The sequence below is a fragment of the Pinus tabuliformis genome, chromosome X, assembly GCF_031772625.1.
Source record: "Pinus tabuliformis cultivar Carrire ecotype Pingquan chromosome X, CPIR1, whole genome shotgun sequence".
NCBI classification, from domain to species: domain Eukaryota; kingdom Viridiplantae; phylum Streptophyta; class Pinopsida; order Pinales; family Pinaceae; genus Pinus; species Pinus tabuliformis.
The window spans coordinates 1,589,144,774-1,589,164,183 of NC_142308.1; the positions used below are offsets into that span (position 1 = coordinate 1,589,144,774).

Consider the following 19,410-nt stretch of genomic DNA (forward strand, 5'->3'; position numbering starts at 1 on the left):
GATTACTTGTAAGATTATAATTACTAAAATTTATTAGAATGTATTTTTTTTTTATCACTATATTGGATTAATACAACAATAGCATTTATAAATAATTATAGGAGATTTTTATAAATAATTATAAGAGATTTAATTAAAAGTGAGGATTGTTTTATTAGATTTAATCTATTGAATTTCATCTTCAATTAAGGTTAATTTATTTATTTTTAATTGAGGAACTATTATAATCAAAGGAAATATTTTATTTAGAAGTGTTGAGATGGAAATTATATATTTAATAGGATTTTATAAGAGGATGTTAGATTAAATTCAGAAATTAATTTTTATTTTATATGAAAAAGGATTGACCGAAATAATGAAAATTATTTAACTGCACTAGAATGATCAGAGATTAATTTATTACAAGGGATAAGAGTTAATCATTGGTTTTTAGGATTTCAAATAAAGGTTTCCACATGTTTCTTAGTTTTAATCCATCGTCACGATTCAAGTTGTTATTTCTTTTTTCTATTTCTATGGCTTCCTTAATTTTTCTTTTGAGACAATGGTCCTCTTTTTACTGTGGTTTATATATCATGCTCTTCCTATAATTCGCTCCTTTGAACTCCATTAATATAATTAAAAAAACTATAACTTAGAAATACTTATCATTGAGCATAAACGAATGTTTCTCATCAAAGAAAACTCTACCAATTATCAATGGAGTTGTCTAATCTTGTAACAAACTTCCCTTTGGTTTTTGAAATCTAGGGATCCACGAAGTCAAATTTTCCATCTTTATGATCACACACAAAACTTGGATCTCGATGGAACTTTGATCACACCTAATTTTTTTTTTTTGTTTATTTCTTATCATATTTCATTAAAAATAAAGTTATTTTGTTATATGATTAAGGTACTCCATTCTTTTTTTGGATGTAGGGGAGTTGATAATTGGTTGAGATCACCTAGGTGAGACCTATGTTCAAATCTAACTGCCTCCCATTATAAACACTAGGCTAGGTGCCAACAACGCGCAAGCCACTCGTAACACAAAACTTATGGCTCAACCTAGGGTTGAGATATATAGAAACACCCCAAGGGTCATCTTTGTCAACATAGACACTTACCATTCTAAACAAGCCACAACAACCTCAATCCTTGACAAAGATTGAACTTGAATGGAGTGGAATTTATTCCCTCCATACTACCACTCATATTACTTAATAAGGAATAACATTTACTAAAATAAAGTTGTTTAAGTCATTCTAATAGAGGAGCTTCACATAATACAGTTGGTCCAATCCCTAGAGAATTTTACTTATTAAGCTAATGCTATGGAGTGACATTACTTGAATCAACCTTGTAATCATCTTAATACCATGTGAAGAAGGATAAAAAACTAGTATAATGAATGATTCTTTATCTTTGGATTAATGCTATTGATGAATACAAAGCCTCAATTTATATGGATATCATATCAAACTAGTCCAAATATTTTGATACACCATTGGTTTGAACTTTTGAGACGAGAGTTACTCTAATTTGATTCACCTCTTAGATGGCTTGCCCAATGATGCATGTATAACTTAATTTACCATGAGTTATGGTTATTGGTCTTTACCACGCAAGGAGTATAGTGATAAACTTGATTTTAACTTTCTATTAATTCAACATAATTTGTAAATTTTGTCTCAAGTTCATTAAAAATATTTATTAAATTTCACTTTTTTAAAATCATGTTTTTCTTAGTTTTACATGTGTTGAAATATTTATTAGTTAAAAATTTATAACCAGACTTAATTAATTTCAATGGAGGGTGATTTTTTTCTCTTTATTAGGGTATATATATATATATATCAATTAGTGGCTAATTTTGAGGTTCTTACAATTAATCACTAATTACTATAATCAAGTAGGGGTGCAATTTAGCAGTGGTGTTGGTAATGGTGATAGTAATTAACTTTCTAGATTACCTTCCCACTACAACCATATCACTGCAATCCTTATTCCACCACCTTCATCATCGCCATCCCTATACTTCCTTTGTCAACTCCATCCCTATACCTCCGTTTTCAACAGTTGGACTCGATAGAGACTGATAGATAAAAGAGAGATATACCCATCCATGGGGATTAGCCAAATTCATATGCATTATTGGACCAATGTAACCAATAAAGTGGCAAGTTTCAATATCTAAATAATTATTGAATCTTTGCTGCAAAATGACTTTATTGTTCACTCCTTTTAAAGCATCCTTGCAAAACATAACCATCATTAGTCTTTAGGAATTGAAGGTATAATCTGTTCATCCTAGGTGATAACTTCTCCATTATTTATTAATAAAAGGCACACACATGTCTTTCTTATTATGATTCTACAAATATGCAACCATCTCATGCGAGCATACAAGATATGGGTAACATGGATTTGATTTTTCATGTAGATGTAGAGCCTTTTGTTACACTATTTTCACTAGGGCATCACACAAGCTTGAGAGACATGCATGGGGGAATTTGTAGCAAAAGAATAATGTACGATTCATTGCCACAATTATCTCCCATTCTTTTAAAACATTAAAAAACATGTTATCTCTGATTTTTTGTCTTCTAAGAAGGACTTTAGCATATTCAGAGAAGAGTGCTTTTAGCTTTTGGAGACTGTGTCAAATATTGGGCAACTATAAATGAACCAATCACCACCTATTGTCCAGGCTATGACGTTGTGATTCACTTACCAATGTGTTGTTTGCATATAATTGAAAATTTCATAAACAACAAATTTACAACAAAGGCTTATATTGTAGCCCATGATATACTTCTTGTAGACAATGCCATTGTAAAAATACACAACACTAAGTACTGTGTAAGTTTATGTTTTGTCTTCAATCAAAGCACTAAATTTGACTATAAGCTCCCACATTTCTTGACTAAATGTTGAAAAATAAAATGCAGTGGAATAGGCATGGCACTTATAATGGCTTGCATGGTTCCATTAACAAAGTATTTGCTTGATCAATAGGCTAGCTACACAACAAATGACTTTTGAATCAAATGTTATGTGAGGCATGCAATTTGCAAGGGGTTAGCTTCATGATATTTTCATATTGCAAATTGGATGATTATATATTAAGTCCTTAATTAAATTTATTGGATTTCAATCCATCATACTCCATCAACATGAAATAGGAAAATAATAATAATAATAATAATAATAATAATATATAATCGATTAAATGTTTTTGGATTGATTGACATCAAGGAAGAGCCTTGACTCTATGAGAATTTTAGTTGATTACCATGATTCATCACTAAAGAGGAAAACAAATTGAAAGGTTCATTTGACTTTCTTGGCTATAATTGCTATTTTGTTGAATTTACAATTGACAATCCCAATCCACTAAATCCTCTACTACTGGAAAACTATGATGTAGATGCGCATGTTATTGTGACATGTAAGTTGATTCAATATAAACCCATTTTAATGGGAAATTAATAATTAATGTTTGATTCATCTCTATTGAACAATATTAAAATTTTCTTCTTGTGGTGGTATTGGTTTTTCAAATGAAGTAAATGGAGTTTACACTCGATTAGAAGTAAAGCAACTTTGATAAATTTATTTCCACTAAGTTGATTAGTGGAGCTTTTCTCCACAAATTATGGATGTTGTTTTTAACATAAGAGATGGAAAGAAAAACATAACAAAAATGTATGTCTTTGCAAGATGGGCTTCATACTCTGTCATTGGACCTTTTGTCATTATGTGCAATTTGTTTTGTTTTGTTTGCTAAGTTGTGTGAGTCCTCAGATGAATACACACTCAACCTTTGGCTTGAGAAACTACGACCTAGGGGCATCTAAGCTATCAAAATCACCAGGGATTGCACTCGCCCTGGCCACACCAACCCTTCACATGGTTGGATTTTTTCCCACGGAGTTTTGAACTGGTGACATTCACATCACAAAGTTCCTTAACAGTACACCCCTTCATTGTCTATTCTACGCCTCGTGCACGTCATCACGTGCTATGTTAATAATGGGCTAGTAAGAGATATTCCCTTCTCACCCTTCTCACACAAAATAACCAACTACTTCATCCTAGTTACATAATTGGCTAATAAAGCTCACCATTTTGATGAAAGAGGCAACTAAATGCATCAAAGGAAGCATGAATTTCTAATAAAAATTTCACTAAAGACTCTTGCATTATAATCAATAAGGTGGGGAAATGGCTAAAGGAGATCAAATTTGAAGCTACCACTAATGACTCTTGAACGATAATAAGTAAGGCAGGGGAATGGATAAAGGAGGCCAAATTCAAAATTGAGTATGCGAGAGAAGTATGGAGCATCAAAAAGTCAATTGTACATTACAAGGTTGACAAAGGTGGAACGATGATCCCTTTCTCGGACTAGCTAGCCTACGATAACGTCGAATGTTGATCAAATTATAGGGCACAATAAATAACATCATAAGGTTTTAAATGTACAAAGAATTGCAACTAAATATGCCTGTTGAAATGGTTCATGACAAATCTTTGCATTGATGCAAACGTGGTAATATTCAATTTCATCAAGATGTCTTCTATGGTGTGAGTCTCATTTTGAATACAAGATTTTACATATTTTACTACATTGAGATTCCTTGCATGAAAGACGAATATTGCCCCTTTTTTAGCGATGGCAAGTGCTAATTAACACAGATAAAGTCTAACCCATTATGCAATAGTTATATCCATTGTTGACATATATATAATTCAATTGTGCATGCATCCATACAATTTTGAACGTGTTGTTCCTATTGAGATTGGGCACTTATAGTTGCTGCTAACTACAACCCATGAATGAAGAGTAGTGTTCCCACACACTATCCATGTAATAAGGAAGATTCAAGAAGGCTAGTCAAATGGATGGATGAATGACTTCAATCTAGCATCAATCATTTCATGGATGACCATGTTCTCTTCTTTGTCATCTGTGTTGAAGTCATGCTAATATTTATAATTTGCTTGCATCTCAACATTGCTCAATGACAACAACCCAAATCCAAAACATGAATGCACAAAGTGCTAAACTACCAACATTCACTTCTTCTATGATCAAGCCACATGAAGGAGATGCAATAACCATAATTATTTTTACCATTCATTTTAACACTTCTTACGACCAATTCAAGAACCTTATCAATTTTATCATCCAAACACAATAACTAAAGTTATTTTCCATGGTCCTTTTTATCACTTCTTACCACCAATTAAGAACCTTATCAATTTTATCATCCAACCTTCCTGTATTAAAATACAATGAAATGGATTTAATTTATTATTATTTAAATTATATTTTTATTATACATATATGATTTATGTTTATTGGTTGTGTTGGGGAATGTCTCATTGGCTCCACATTTGCTTAATATTTTGACCTTCTAATGAGTTATTTCACACTTCTTTTGTATCATCTAGGTTTAATTAATATATGTCTTTTTGATTTGCTATTGGCTTAGACCTTGTTTCTTTATTAGATTTAATCACACTCAACTAGGTTGACTTTAAGAGTTGTGGTCAGTGTCAATGTTAGAAGAAAGAATGATTTGCCGATTTGTGAGATGTTATCAAGATGACTGTACAAGACAACAATCTAATAATTTTGAAGTGAAGACCAAGCTAAACACTGAATTAATACTCACTTATTTGTTAAAAAAAAACACCACACAATAATAATTTAAATGTTACAACAAAAACACCACACAACAATAATTTGAATGTTACATTTACGAAAATATACTTTATCCCTTTAAATTTGAACTTATAACTTTTAAGTTTAAACCTATAACTTTTTTGAGAAAAATGCATACAATTAACCCTTTATTATTTGTGTTGTTACCTATTATATTTCAGATTTATATTATTTGTGTTGTTACCTATTATATTTCAGATTTATATTATTTCTGTTGTTACCTATTATATTTCAGATTTATATACAGGTTGAGTGACCATGTGTTTCTTCATTAGAGTTCAAAACCAAAGGGGTAAAGTATGTATGCCTTTGTAGACTTAGCAATCAAATTGCTGCGTAGAAGTGAGTCCCTTGTCGCCCAAACCAGGAGATGTTATACACCAATTTCCTGTCTAAATTCTCTATGACCTTAAAAATAGATATTATTATTATTATAAAAAATATTTATGAGAATTAACAAAGTTCCAGTATCATTTCGATCGCATCAAATATCAACCAAAACTAAACAACGCGATGATGTTAAAGAACGACAGGAACTAGCCGCACAGCAGCTTTCCCTGCTCAAACTTGGAAGTTATACACGGCAATAAGACGAGGAAGATTAAGCAAAATTTGAAAAGTTTTGGCGGGAGTGGCTTCAAAGCTTACTTAACAACCATGGGGCATAAGGATTTGAAGATTGAAATTCCAAAGGCAGGGAGGCAGATATAAACAGAGGGACATCATTTTACTGAATCTGCCTTCGGATGCACGCAGGAAGAAGAGTCGGACAAGCTTCCACAACATAGCTTATTAAATAAGCCGAGGAGGAATGCAAGCTCCTCCTCCAAATTTGGCTCCAATCTCTCTAAATTCCATCTCAAATGACAAATGCACACTGGGTTGCCCAATTCTAGATAGTGCTCTGAGGGGAGGAATCCCATGTGGGTCAATAACAGAATTGGTAGGGGAATGTGGGTCTGGAAAGACCCAGTTATGTCTGCAACTTCTTCTGTCTGCCCAATTGCCTGTTTCACAAGGAGGACTGGGATCCAGCTCTATTTATATCCATTCCGAGGGATATTTTGCGTCTCGTCGTCTTCAGCAACTAGCTCATGCATTTCTGAGGAATGGAGGCTTCAATCCAACGATCCGCAAGGGCTTTACCAGGCCTGAACCCGAGTTGGGTCAGAGTGGGTTTCAGGCCGAGTTGGGTCAATCTTCAATCAATGAGGTTGTTAGGACCGAGAACAAGTTGGGCAATATCGGGTCTCAGCCTATTTGGGTTCAATCCCTGATTAGTGAGCCCAATGGAGCTCGGTTGCAGTTGGGTCATTCTTCAATGAATCAGACTTCTGGGGCTGGGGCTGAGACAGGGCTGGGTCAAGTTCAGGCCAATCAGCTGGTCGGGGTTCAACCAGAATTGGGTCACCATGGGGTTCAGGCCAATCAGAAAATAAGGACTCAACCCCAAATAGAAAATCTCGGGGTTCAAGCCAATCGGAAACTAAATATTCAATCCGACTTGTGCAGCATTGGGGTTCAAGACAATCAAAAAATAAGGATTCAATCTCAGTTGGATAATGTTGCGGCTCAAACCAATAAGAAAACAAGGATTCAATCGGAGATGGAACATATTGGGGCTCAATCCTATCAGAAAACAATGACCCAATCCGAATTGGACCATACGGGGGTTCGAACAGGTTTTGGTCAGCTTCCAGCTCAGGAGTCCATTGGAGCTCCGCCTGAGATCGGTCAGTTTCTAATTAGTCAGTCTAATGGAGCTCTGCCCCAGTTGGGGGAATTTCCAATCAATCAGTTCGATGAAGCTCAGCCCAAGCTACGTCAATATCCAATCAACCAGTCCATTGGCACTCACACAGAGCTGCGGCCCGAATCTCGTTGCGATTGGAACAATGGTTTTATTGCTGCTCAGGCCAACTTTGCTCGCAATGAGGCTCGGGCTGGGTCAGATCAACATTCATTCTATCACTCCGAGTTGGGCCAACATCCTAATAATGGTGGGCTTAGACAAGCTAACGTATGTGCAACTGCAACCAGTTCAGTAAGTTCAACAGATAAATGTTTTAGCCAACAAAATTTTGGAAAAAGAAAAGGTACGGAGTGCTCAAATGCCAATGACAATGAGAAGAGAATCTGCTGTCACAGTGACTTGGATGACAATCAAGAAAATGATTTCTGGGGAGCAATCAACAGCACCGAATGGGAGGTGCTGGATTCCATTACCAACCCTCGTGTTAATAAGACTACTTCTGATGCAGTGATTAGCAACAGTAATGATATCTCTGTCATGGCAGAATCAGATCCCTGTGATAATGTATTTGTTCAAAGTGTTCACACAATAGAAGAATTATTAAATTTCTTAGACCACACAGAGGTCTTGTTGTCAAGACCTCCCAGTATGCCTGTTAGACTGGTTGTTATAGATTCTGTTGCTGCTCTCTTTCGTTCAGACTTTGACAACACTGCCAAGGATTTGATGAAGAGAGCTAGCCTTTTCTTTAAGCTTTCAAGCAAATTAAAATGTTTTGCGCACAAATTCAATCTTGCAGTGGTTGTAACTAATCATGTCGTGGATTGTATCGAACCTGAGGGATCTACAGGACCGGTGAATGATCTTCAGGTTGGGAATTTTATGTCTCTGGTATCTTCAGGCCGCAGGGTTGTTCCCGCTTTGGGTTTATCTTGGTCGCATTGTATCAATACTAGGCTCTTTCTATCCCGCACGGAAGAGAAGACAGTCTTCTTCGATCATGCTTGTAATAGTTCTGATAAGACTTTGAACCAGAGTAATTCTGTTACTCCATTGGATGAATCTAGCAACTTTTGGATCACAACAGTAAAGCGGAAATTGCTAGTAGTTTATGCTCCTCATCTTCCTAGAATTTCATGTGATTTTGTTATTGAAAGAGATGGAATGCGAGGTATTTCCTATTAGCCAATATTAATTTCTGTTGTTTGGAGAAATTTCATTGCAGTTTCATATTGCATCTTTATATTTTTTTAATGTTTTGAGAGCTTATTTAGCACCATGTATTTCCTAGGTCAACAAAGACTCAGCTTGAGTGTGGCCTTAGATTGTCTTGGTAGGTAGTTGTTTCTGTTTCATCTTCATGTGGTGGAGTCATTTAAAAAAAAATCATTTGTTTTGTATATAACAAATTTCCGAGGGCATTATATGTGTATATTATTATATTCATTGAAAGTTGACTGCAGATTTTGTTTGGAATACATCCTTTCGTGAAGCTCCATAGCCATGACTGGAAGCAAAACCCATCATCAAGGTTACTTGAAAATGTGAAGGAATTCCATACGGAACTACTAAAATAGTTTGGTTGTGTGCAAGTTTGAGAAAATAATTTCCCGAGAATATACCAAGTGACTAAGTATCGTAGCCAAAGCTCATGTTCGTTGTGTGAGCTCTATACCTTGTAGACATCTTTCTACTTAAGCAAAGTCTTTCGGTGGAAATCACATAAGATAAATTTTTGGTGATGCGTTTCGAACCAACAAGTGTGGTTCATCATCAGGACCAGATGATGAATCACACTTGTTGGTTCGAAATGCGTCGCCAAAAATTTCTCTTATGTGATTTCTACCGAAAGACTGCTTAATTCATTATAGATCACAGAAGCTTGAATACAGAAATCTTTCTACTCGTGAGTTGCTAGTTGTCTTCCATATCAGATTCTTTTTCCCGGGGGGTATAGTCTTCCCTACAAAGCTTTTTACTTTTCTATTAGCCAGAGGATTTTGTAGTGATCCATTTTGACTATTGACGAGATTGCCTGGCACTTCATTTTGACCATTGATGAGTTTTGATGGGCTTCCTTCTTTTCTTTAATTTTATTTTTTATAGGCAAGTTCATCTCTAGTCCTTCCAGGTAAGCACAGAATTCCAGGCACAAGTTTTATCCGTGTAGTGCAAGTTAATTCATGGCTGTTGTTTTCTCCCTTGTTTAGGCATTTTGCTGAGAAAAATGGTATTCCCGTTGTTATTGCAATTTTGGGATTATATAACATTTACAACAATGAGATAATATTTATTAGTTGAAGTGCTTGTTTATTTATTCTTAGATTTTATAAAGGTTGTTGCTCCTGTTGTCTGGACTCTCTACTTTCTTGGATAAACAAGCTGCATGCAGGATAGTTGAAAAAACAAGGGATGGTATATACATACATAAAAATATTCTGACTATATCTTTATATGTTCTGTTCAAAAGATTTTCTTGAGATATTTTTTCCTCGCGAATTGTTGGATTATTCTTTGAAAGTATGTATACTTTGTAGCAAGAAGATTTTTTTATGGCAAACAAGGCCTTGAGTTGCAAATTCTGATATCGTTTGAGCTCATTCTGTTTTCCATTTTGTTACTTTTTTTCATGAAGAAACTCTATGCTAAAATCAGTCTAGCAGTAATATTTTTGGGAGTAACCATGCTGAAAATGTTAAATGCAAGAGAGTCTAGGATTTGATCCTCTTATTTATTTTTTTATGTAGATTTTAACTTTCTATAGAAATTACTTGCAGACGAATTCTAAAAACAAAAAATAAACAATGACGAGAATATAAAAAAAATACACAAAGATTTTCCCTGGATTCCAAAACTGGGACTACCAGATTGATTTTTCATTATGTTCTTTTCAATGTTACAATATATATATATATACATGTTGAAGTATTCATAAACCCCAATCATTAAACCTGGATTAGAACATAATCGTAGTTCCTTTGACCGGATCTACAAAATACCATGGGCATAAAACCATGGGTGACTAGTCGTGGAAAGAATATAACACACATCCAACATTCTCTCACTTGTCGTTTTTTTTCCACACAGGGGGTCACAAGAGAGCTTAGTCATTGGTCAAGCCCTGCAACGCTCATTTTTTCTCTACACCAAGAAAACTTCTCAGTGCTCACAGACTTTGTCAATGCATCTGCAAGATTCTTCAAAGTTACCAGCAACACCTTGTTGTCCTCAACCATTTCCCTACAAAGTGATACTGAACATCAATGTGATTTGTCTTTGTATGATACGCAAGGTTCTTTGCCAAGAAAATTGCACTTTGGCTGTTACAGTTGATCCTTATAGCTTGTTGTACTAACTCCATATTTGAACACAATCTCTGCAACCAAACTGCTTCCTTGCTTGCATGAGTGACTGCATTGTATTCTGCTTTTGTAGTTGAAAGTGCCACTACAGACCGTCTCTTGCTCATCCAACTGACTGCACTTCCACATAGGTTAAACACATACCCACTTGTAGATCTTCTTTGATCCAAATCTCTAGCCCAGTTTGCATCAACAAAGCCACAAAAGTCCAAAACTCTGTTCAATCTTGATCTTCCTTGGTAGCACAAACCATAATCACTAGTGCCACACAAATATTTGAATTCTGCTTCACTACTGTCCAATGCTCCTTCCTTGGTTTTGACATAGCCCTGCTCAACACTGCCACTACATATGCAATGTTTGGTCTAGTACAAACCATTGCATACATCAGGCTACCGATTGCACTTGCGTATGGAACACGGGACATGTCCTCTTCCTCTTCTTGTGTTTTGGGATGTCGTTCAGTAGATAACTTTACACCTACAGGAATGGGAACCTTCACCGGTTTATTATCCTGCATATTAAACCTCTGCAGTATTGTCTCGACATACTTCCTCTTGTTTAACCAGAGCTTCCTTTTTGCCCGATCTTGTTTAACTTCCATGCCCAAAATATAGTTTGTAGCACCAAGATCTTTCATGTTGAATTTGGAGGACAATTTGGGTCTTCAAATCTTGAATAATTTCTTTGTCATTTCCAATCAGCAACATATAACCTACATACAAGACCATATAAATAACACGGTCACCAATTAATTTAAAATACACGTATTGATCCGCTTTGCTTCTGGTGAAGCCAAGTCCCTGTATATATGTATTGAATTTCTGATACCACATCCTTGGTGATTAATTTAACCCATACAAAGACTTTTTTAACCTGTATACTAGTTCTTTCTTTCCCTTCACCACAAAGCCTTCAGCTTGTTTCATGTAGGTCTCTTCTTCTAGATCCTCGTGAAAAAATGTTGTCTTCACATCCATTTGTTCTACCTCAAAATCAAAAGCAGCAACAACAGACAAAAGTAATTTAATAGAAGCTACCTTGGCAACAGGAGAAAAAATATCACCAAAATCAATTCCCGACACCTGAGAATAACCTTTTGCTACCAATCGAGCTTTGTATTTCTCCACTTTGCCTTTTGCATTCATTTTCTTCTTAAACACCCATTTGCCTCCAATGGGTTTCCTTCCAGCCGACAACTCCACCAGATCCCAAGCCTCATTTTTGTCCAAAGATCCCATTCCATCAACCATGGCCTCTTTCTAGAGTTTCTCATCCTCTGAACCTACTGCCTCCCTGACAATTTTGGGATTATCGTCAATAATAGATAAAGCAAAATTTGAATAGAAAGCAGATGGACTATACCTTTCTGGCTGCCTTCTTTCTCGAACTGATCTTCTCATAGTTGGAGTTTGTGGCTCTTAATCTTCTGATTCCTGTTCTGTTGTAGAGTTTGATTCTTCCTCCTTTAGCTCAAACTCTATCTTCTCAGGTTCTTTTGGTAGGATTTTATGTTTAATAACATCTTTCACCTCTCTAAACACCACATCTCGACTGTACACAACCTTCTTTGTTTCTGGGTTCCAAAGCTTATAACTTTTTAAACCATCCTTATACCCAATAAAGATGCACCTTTCAGATTTATTATCCAACTTGGTTCTTTTCTCTTTTAGAACATGTACATATGCATCACAGCCAAATACCCTCAGATGTGAAAGAGAGGGTTTCTTATCAGTACATACTTCATGTGGAGTCTTATCCTCCAATGCTGATGAAGGTGATCTATTAACCAGGTAACATGCAGTGTCCACTGCCTCTGTTCAAAATTCCTGTCCTAGCCCGACAACACTGAGTATGCTTCTTGCTTTTTCCATCAACGTCTTGTTCATTCTTTCTACAATTCCATTTTGTCGAGGTGTGTATGGAGTAGTCTTCTGCCGTGCTATACCACACTTCTTACATAGCTTTTCAAATTCTTTCTTATAGAACTCTCCACCATTATCTGTCCTCAACACCTTTATCTTCTTCTCGGTCTAGTTTTCCACTAGAGTCTTAAATTCTTTAAACTTGTCAAAGACTTTAGATTTCTTCGTGAGAAAATATATCCATGTATTTATTGAGAAGTCATCTACAAATGATACATAGCACACAGATTTACCCAGTGATGGAACCAACACATGTCCAAACACATCACTGTGCAGTTGCATAAGCTCTAATATCCTTTTCGCCCTCTTAGCACCAGAGGGGAAACTCACTTGATTTTACCTCCCATAAACATAATGTTCACAAAAATCTAAATCCAGAGAGCAATTAGACATACCTTCTATCATACCAATACCATGAAGTATTCGAAGGTCCTTCTCTCCAATATGTCCAAGCCTTTGATGTCATAGCGTGGTCTTTTTCTAGAGACCATTAGATTTTCTGCTCCACTTTCAGGAATCACAGAATTGTTGCACCCATCAATAATAGTACTACTCAGCCAATCTGAAGCCCCTGCATCAATACCAATGCTCTTCGAACCATCTTGCAGGTATCTTTCTTGAACACTACTTTTACACTTGCATCATCCATCTTGCTTACAAAGATTTGATTTCTAGCCAATGCAGGAATATGCAGAACACTCAGAAGTGTTCTAATCATTCTACCGTGCAACTTCAGCTTGACTTTTCCGTGTCCGATGATTCTAGCCTTCCTGTCATCCCCTAAGAAGACATCATCACCATCATATTTCTCATACTCGCAGTTTCACTCCCTATGGGGAGTGCAAGTGAAATGATGCACCTGAGTCAATCAACCATGCCTCATGATCTACATGTGTACTCGAAGAAGAAGCCAAGTACACATCCCCACCTTCATCTGAGGTGGTTTTCGCCTCTGCAGAAGGGGCATCGTCAAATCCTTTTCTTTTCTCAGGAGCTTTAGATCTACAGTCCTTTATGAAGTGCCCTTCCTTTCCGCATTTTTAGCATACCTTTATAGGTTTTCCTGGAGATTTAGATCTCCCACTCGAGGATTTATTTTTGTTTTTGTTCTAAGACCGTCCTTATTCTAGCTCTCCATATTTTTCCGTTTCATCTCTTTCGACAGCAAGGATTGTTGATTTATGGTAGCATTAGATGTGCTCTAACTCTCAAATTTTGCAGGGAGGCTTGGGCACATGTATTCCAAAGAACCCATAAAGTGTTTTGGGAAATTCCACCAGGAGACAATTTTATTCAAATAATTAATTATTTTTAATGGGACCCTAAGTCTAAACTTAAGAAATTAAAATAATTAATGGGTATTAATCTAAATGTGGGTGTAACTTCTAGAAGAAGACGAGGATCAAACAAAAATGATCTTAGCCATTGATTAGCTTCTAATTTGGGTCGTTGAATGTCAACGAGAAGATTATTGAAGGAGGCTTGAGGGTCATTTGGAGTATACACCGAGAGAGATCAAGAAGATCGAATCTCTCAGAGAGGGCAACACAACAGTTGCTAGGGGAGTGATCGAAGTGATTTTTTGCAGTGAGGGGAAAAGATAGTATCCAGAAGAAGGAAGTTTTCTTGGGCCGGAGAGTACAACGCAGAGAGGGCAGAACGACGTCCAGAGAGAGGCAGATGTTGGCCCACACAGAGCTGACGCAGTGGCAACTTAGGCCTTAGAGAGAGATCAAATTCCTACTGAAAGCGAGTTTCAAAAGCCGAGAGTCAGGGTGTGAGACCGGGAGGCAGAAATTTGGAATTTCTAGCTAGCAGAGGATCCGAAGATGGAGCAACGTGATTCCCAGCAGGGGTGACACAGGGATTGTGTGAGGCTTACACAGTTTTGTGCAGAGGCACATAGAGGGGACGTAGAGGCTCCAGTCCAGCGTGATCAGACTCAGATTCTTCCAGTAACAAGGTGAGAGCATCTCACTATTTGTTTTGTCCAGTTTCTCTCTGTATCGGGTTGCTAGTTGAGCATCCAAGGAAATGTACTCAGATTAACTATTGCATAGTAATAAAAGCCTCGGATCTGCTACACCGGTTTTCCCGCATTGGGTTTTTCCGGGGACATTTGTCCAAAAATAACGGTGTTATTGTGTTGTATTTTCTTCCTTGCTCAGTTTCTTGTTTCCGCATGTAATTTAATTAAGTGAAGGTTGCAGTGTATGTATTTCGATATTTGTCGTAGGAAACTGCAAGTAATTTGTTTAAAGGCACTTAACAAATAGGAGAAATGTCATCAATTGGTGCAGTAGGGATTCCGGTTTAGGAATTTTCACAAGGATGAGACTATTTCATCAAACTTCAAGGTAGTTGTATTGCTACCTATTGCAACAACTAGGCTATCTCGCGAATCTAGTAGAGAACATAGCAAACTGATGCACTTATCTTCATTTGGAATTTTAATATCAACAGATAACAACTGACTTACCACAATATTAAAGGCGTTCAAATGTTTTGTCATTGAGTCTCCATCCTTCATCCTCAGGTTATACAACTTTTTCCATGGGAACAGTTTGTTCACTAGAGACTTAGATTGGTACAAAGTCCCTAACTTGTTCCACAAAGCCTTCGCCGTAGCTTTCCCTGATACATTAAACAATACTGAATCTGAGATACACAACCATATTGTGCTCTTTGCTTTCTGATCCAACTTTGCCCAGTCTTCATCTAACATTGCCATTGGTTTAGTGCCTTGATCTACCGTGATCCATTGATATTTATCCACCAGCAAATCCTCCATTTTGAGTTTCCACAACTCAAAACTTTGACCATTAAATTTCTCGATCTCTATCTTTCCATTGCTTGCCATCTTCTTTCACCGCAAGAAATGATCTTGCAGATTTCCCACTGAATAGGGTCTACCACAGGCCCGAGCAAAACCCCTTAGCAACAAAGGCATCCCCTTGAAGCCGAAACAACTCTGATACCAAATGTAGGTTTTAACCCTGTACAGAAATTACCTGCAGACGAATTCTAAAAACAAAAAATAAACAATGACGAGAATATAAAACAAATACACAGAGATTTTCCCCTAGATCCCAAAACCGGGACTACCAGATTGATTTTTCATTATGTTCCTTTCAATGTTACAATACATATATATATATACATGCTGAAACATTCATAAACCCCAATCCATTAACCTTGGATTAGAACATAACTATAGTTTCCTTGACCGAATCTACAAAATACCATGGGCAGAAAACCATGGACGACTAGTCGTGGAAAGAATATAACACACACCCAACACTTTATTGGGTATTGGATTGGTGGAAACTTCAATATGGTTAAATGGGAAGGTGATAAGAATGGGAGGAAGAGCACGTACCCTTGGGCCCATGGAAAGGAAATGTCAGTCTCCTTGCAAATTCGCCCTTAAGTAGAAGTCCTTGGATGCAGGGGGCTAACACACTTAGTCAAATGATGAATGTGGACAAGCTAGAATTCAAGCCAAGGTGGATCACTTCTATGCAAATGTTAAGTGGCCACCTTATTTGGTAAGTCATTGCTTCATCACGGTTGGTTGTTTCATTACAAGTTTTGACCGTCTTTTTGTTTGCACAACTGTGTTTGTAATTGTTGGTGGAGGGTCTTGTACACTGCCCCCCTACAAACAACATCCAAACCATTGGAAGAGTTTGGAACCTTGTCCCGTGACTGCATCATATGTTAAGGTGGATAATATTGTGGGAGACAACAATCAATTTTTTTTTTAGGGATGTGGGCTGTAATGGCTTGTATTCAATGTATGAAGGATTATCATAGAATTAAATCACCCACGAAGCCAATTGGCCTATGGGACAAAACAACCTAAATCTCATTGCAACATTTCTTTATAAAGGTAAGAAAGATGGAACGTAAGGAAGAGGGAGAACAAGAAGAGTCTACATCCTATAGGTGGGTTTTGATAAAGTTGTTGTGTTACTTGAACACATCTCATGGAGCAATCGTGCCTTGAAGCCTTGCTTGTGGACATCTTCACCTTGGAGCTTGACCTGTATCACTCAAAGAGAGAGAGTACTCCACTTGTTGGCCTACTTGTGTAGAGTTAGGTTACCTATAGAGGTTTAGGCCCATTTGATATTGTTGGCTTCCCTATTTATCATATAACTAGAGAAGGAGAGAGTCCTTTCATTCATTCATTCATTCATACATCATCTTGCATTAGATATGTGATTAGTGGAGCTAACTTCTCTCTCTCTCTCAATAGGTTTTGATCCACTTAATTGTGCATGCCAGGAGATCATTTAATATAATAACTCTTGGTATAACGACACTTTCAACCACCTCAACGTGATTTTGAGAAATCTAGGGCAGCTAGATTAGGGTGATTTCTCTTACTTTGATAATTGCTTGTGATGTTCTTTTACTTCTACTTGTAGAATTTATAATTAATGTCTTCTTCTCTTGATCATTATTGTGTTCTTATCATCAAACAACTACCAAAAACATGAAGATCAAATAGTACAAGTGGACACAAAATGTAGGCTGCAAGCCAGGGCCAAAACCTTTCCTAGAGAGGAAAACCCACAAGAAATTCTTCTCTTCTTATAGAATCTTCAAATGACGAATTCCAAAACCTTTAGACCCAAACAAAGACCCCTCCAAGACCAAGTCAACCTTCCTTTTGATGAATTTATCTCTCACAAAGTCAACCCAAGTCAAACTGCTTCAAAAACTGTTGCAACTTCACTTGGTCTCAAGTTTGGACCTGCAACTTTTCCTTCGCTTGTTCTACCTTCTTTTCTTGATCTTTTCTTCTCTTTTGCTTGTTTGATCGAACTTATTGATTGATTCCACATATGAAGTCGAGTGCCTTGTATATATACACTTCTTTGGAGTACGAATTGTCATCATGAGGCCGACTTGATCCTTAGTAGGCCGACTTGGTCTTGGATGGACTCTTGACACAATTTTTACAAGACGCCCAATAGGGTATATTACATACAACAATGACTCTTTTTGACTTTTTGACAAAACCCTAGAAGCAGACAATGGGTGCTTGACCTAAAACAGATTGACCTAGAGCATTAAATCCATGCTAATAAAATAATAATAATAGATTTTCTATTTTTTACATCAAATACATGAACTCAAGAATATATAAGATATTATGAAGACCGAACCTAGTTACATATTTCAACAGGTGACCCCATGGCTTTGATAATTGCCCTCACAAGAATTTAACCTTTCCCACTAGGGAAAAACTCCTTGCTCCTCATTAATGGATCCAACCCCTTTGGAAGCACGCATACACACACAGACACATAGCCCCAGAGGTTAGCTCAATTAATTGGTGCCATTATTACAAGGATGTTGTCAATAATCCAATACACTATGGAAGTTTTGGATTTGACTCCCACCAAGTCGAGCACATTAAATTTACGTTGCCCACTTTACACTACATACCTTCCTCAATATTAGGGGAAGTGCCAAAGTGTTTCCCAAAGAATTATTTCCAAGGGAAAAAGCGATTATATATATATAGTATTTCTTTATTTTTTGAGTCTTTGTCAAGTCAACAATCAAGTCTTGCCTAGTCATGGGTCAACTCTTGGCTCTTTCGTTAAAAGGAGTGAAGCAATAATTCAACTCTAGTAACTTTGTGCTTTAGCTAAGATCTTATAGAAGACATTGAGAAAAGTTATGGGTATCTATTGTCGTACAAAGTCCTTGGACCCTTTCGGGATCAACTTGACCCTATGTTTGTTTGTTCTCCCATGTCTCTCATGTCTAATGCCTCTTGGCACATATTCAAGTAGTCATCACCAACTACTTGCCATAGCGTTAAGTAGAATTCACAAGGTGGATGATCCAACCTAAGGAAATTACCTTTATCCACATGTTGAGTGGCCTTGAAAACTCATCCTTGTCAAGAGGATAAGGTAAGAACACCCACTCATATAAGGGGATTTTGTTTTCCGCTATTTTCCAGATGAGTTCCTTGGCTTCATTTCTAGCCATTTCTAGCCTCTAGCAATCTAACTTTACACAAGTATGCTCACAAGTGGAGTGTCCTCTCTCTAAGTACGCATGTTAAGCTCTAAGGTGAAGATGTCCTCAAGCGTGACTTCAAGACATGAATGCTCTGTGAGATGTGTCCAATGCTCCTCCACAAGTCTTCAAAGCTCCATCTCTTCTTTGAAGCCACGTGCTCCTTTGGGTCCACCATACCTACATGACCACTGCCTTGGTCCAAGTGTCTTCAAGTTAGGTACAAGCCTCCATGCACGCAACCAAGTGTGCCAAGCCTTTTAGGGCTTAACGCCTTCCTCCAAGATGTTGAACATTCCTCCTCCAAAGCAAGCCATCCTCCAAGCAAGCAACCAACTCTCCATGTGTGCTTCATGAACAAAGTCATCAAGTTCCATACGTCTTCAACGCTCTAGGGAAGAATGCTATAAGAACATCCATACCAAGTTTAGCAATCACAAGTCAACTCTATTGTGTATGTCCATCATGGAACGACCAAGGGTCATCCATATACCATTCACCCCATGTTACATGAAACACCCTCAAGCATGGTGTAAACACTTTTGGATTAACCTTGAAAGCTAACAAATCCCACCCCACTGTCCTTCAATTTTAAAATCCTCAAGAGTT

General features: G+C 37.0%; 1 protein-coding gene across 1 annotated transcript in view; it reads left to right on the top strand.

Moving 5' to 3' along the window:
- The first annotated feature begins 6,255 nt into the window (after window positions 1-6,255).
- LOC149146099 (uncharacterized) overlaps window positions 6,256-19,410 on the top strand; it is a 47,135-nt gene continuing 33,980 nt past the window's right edge. The window contains exon 1 of the mRNA XM_089447844.1: window positions 6,256-8,640. Coding sequence (XP_089303970.1) covers window positions 6,528-8,640 — 2,113 coding nt within the window. The 5' untranslated portion in view covers window positions 6,256-6,527. The remainder of the gene's footprint in view (window positions 8,641-19,410) is intronic.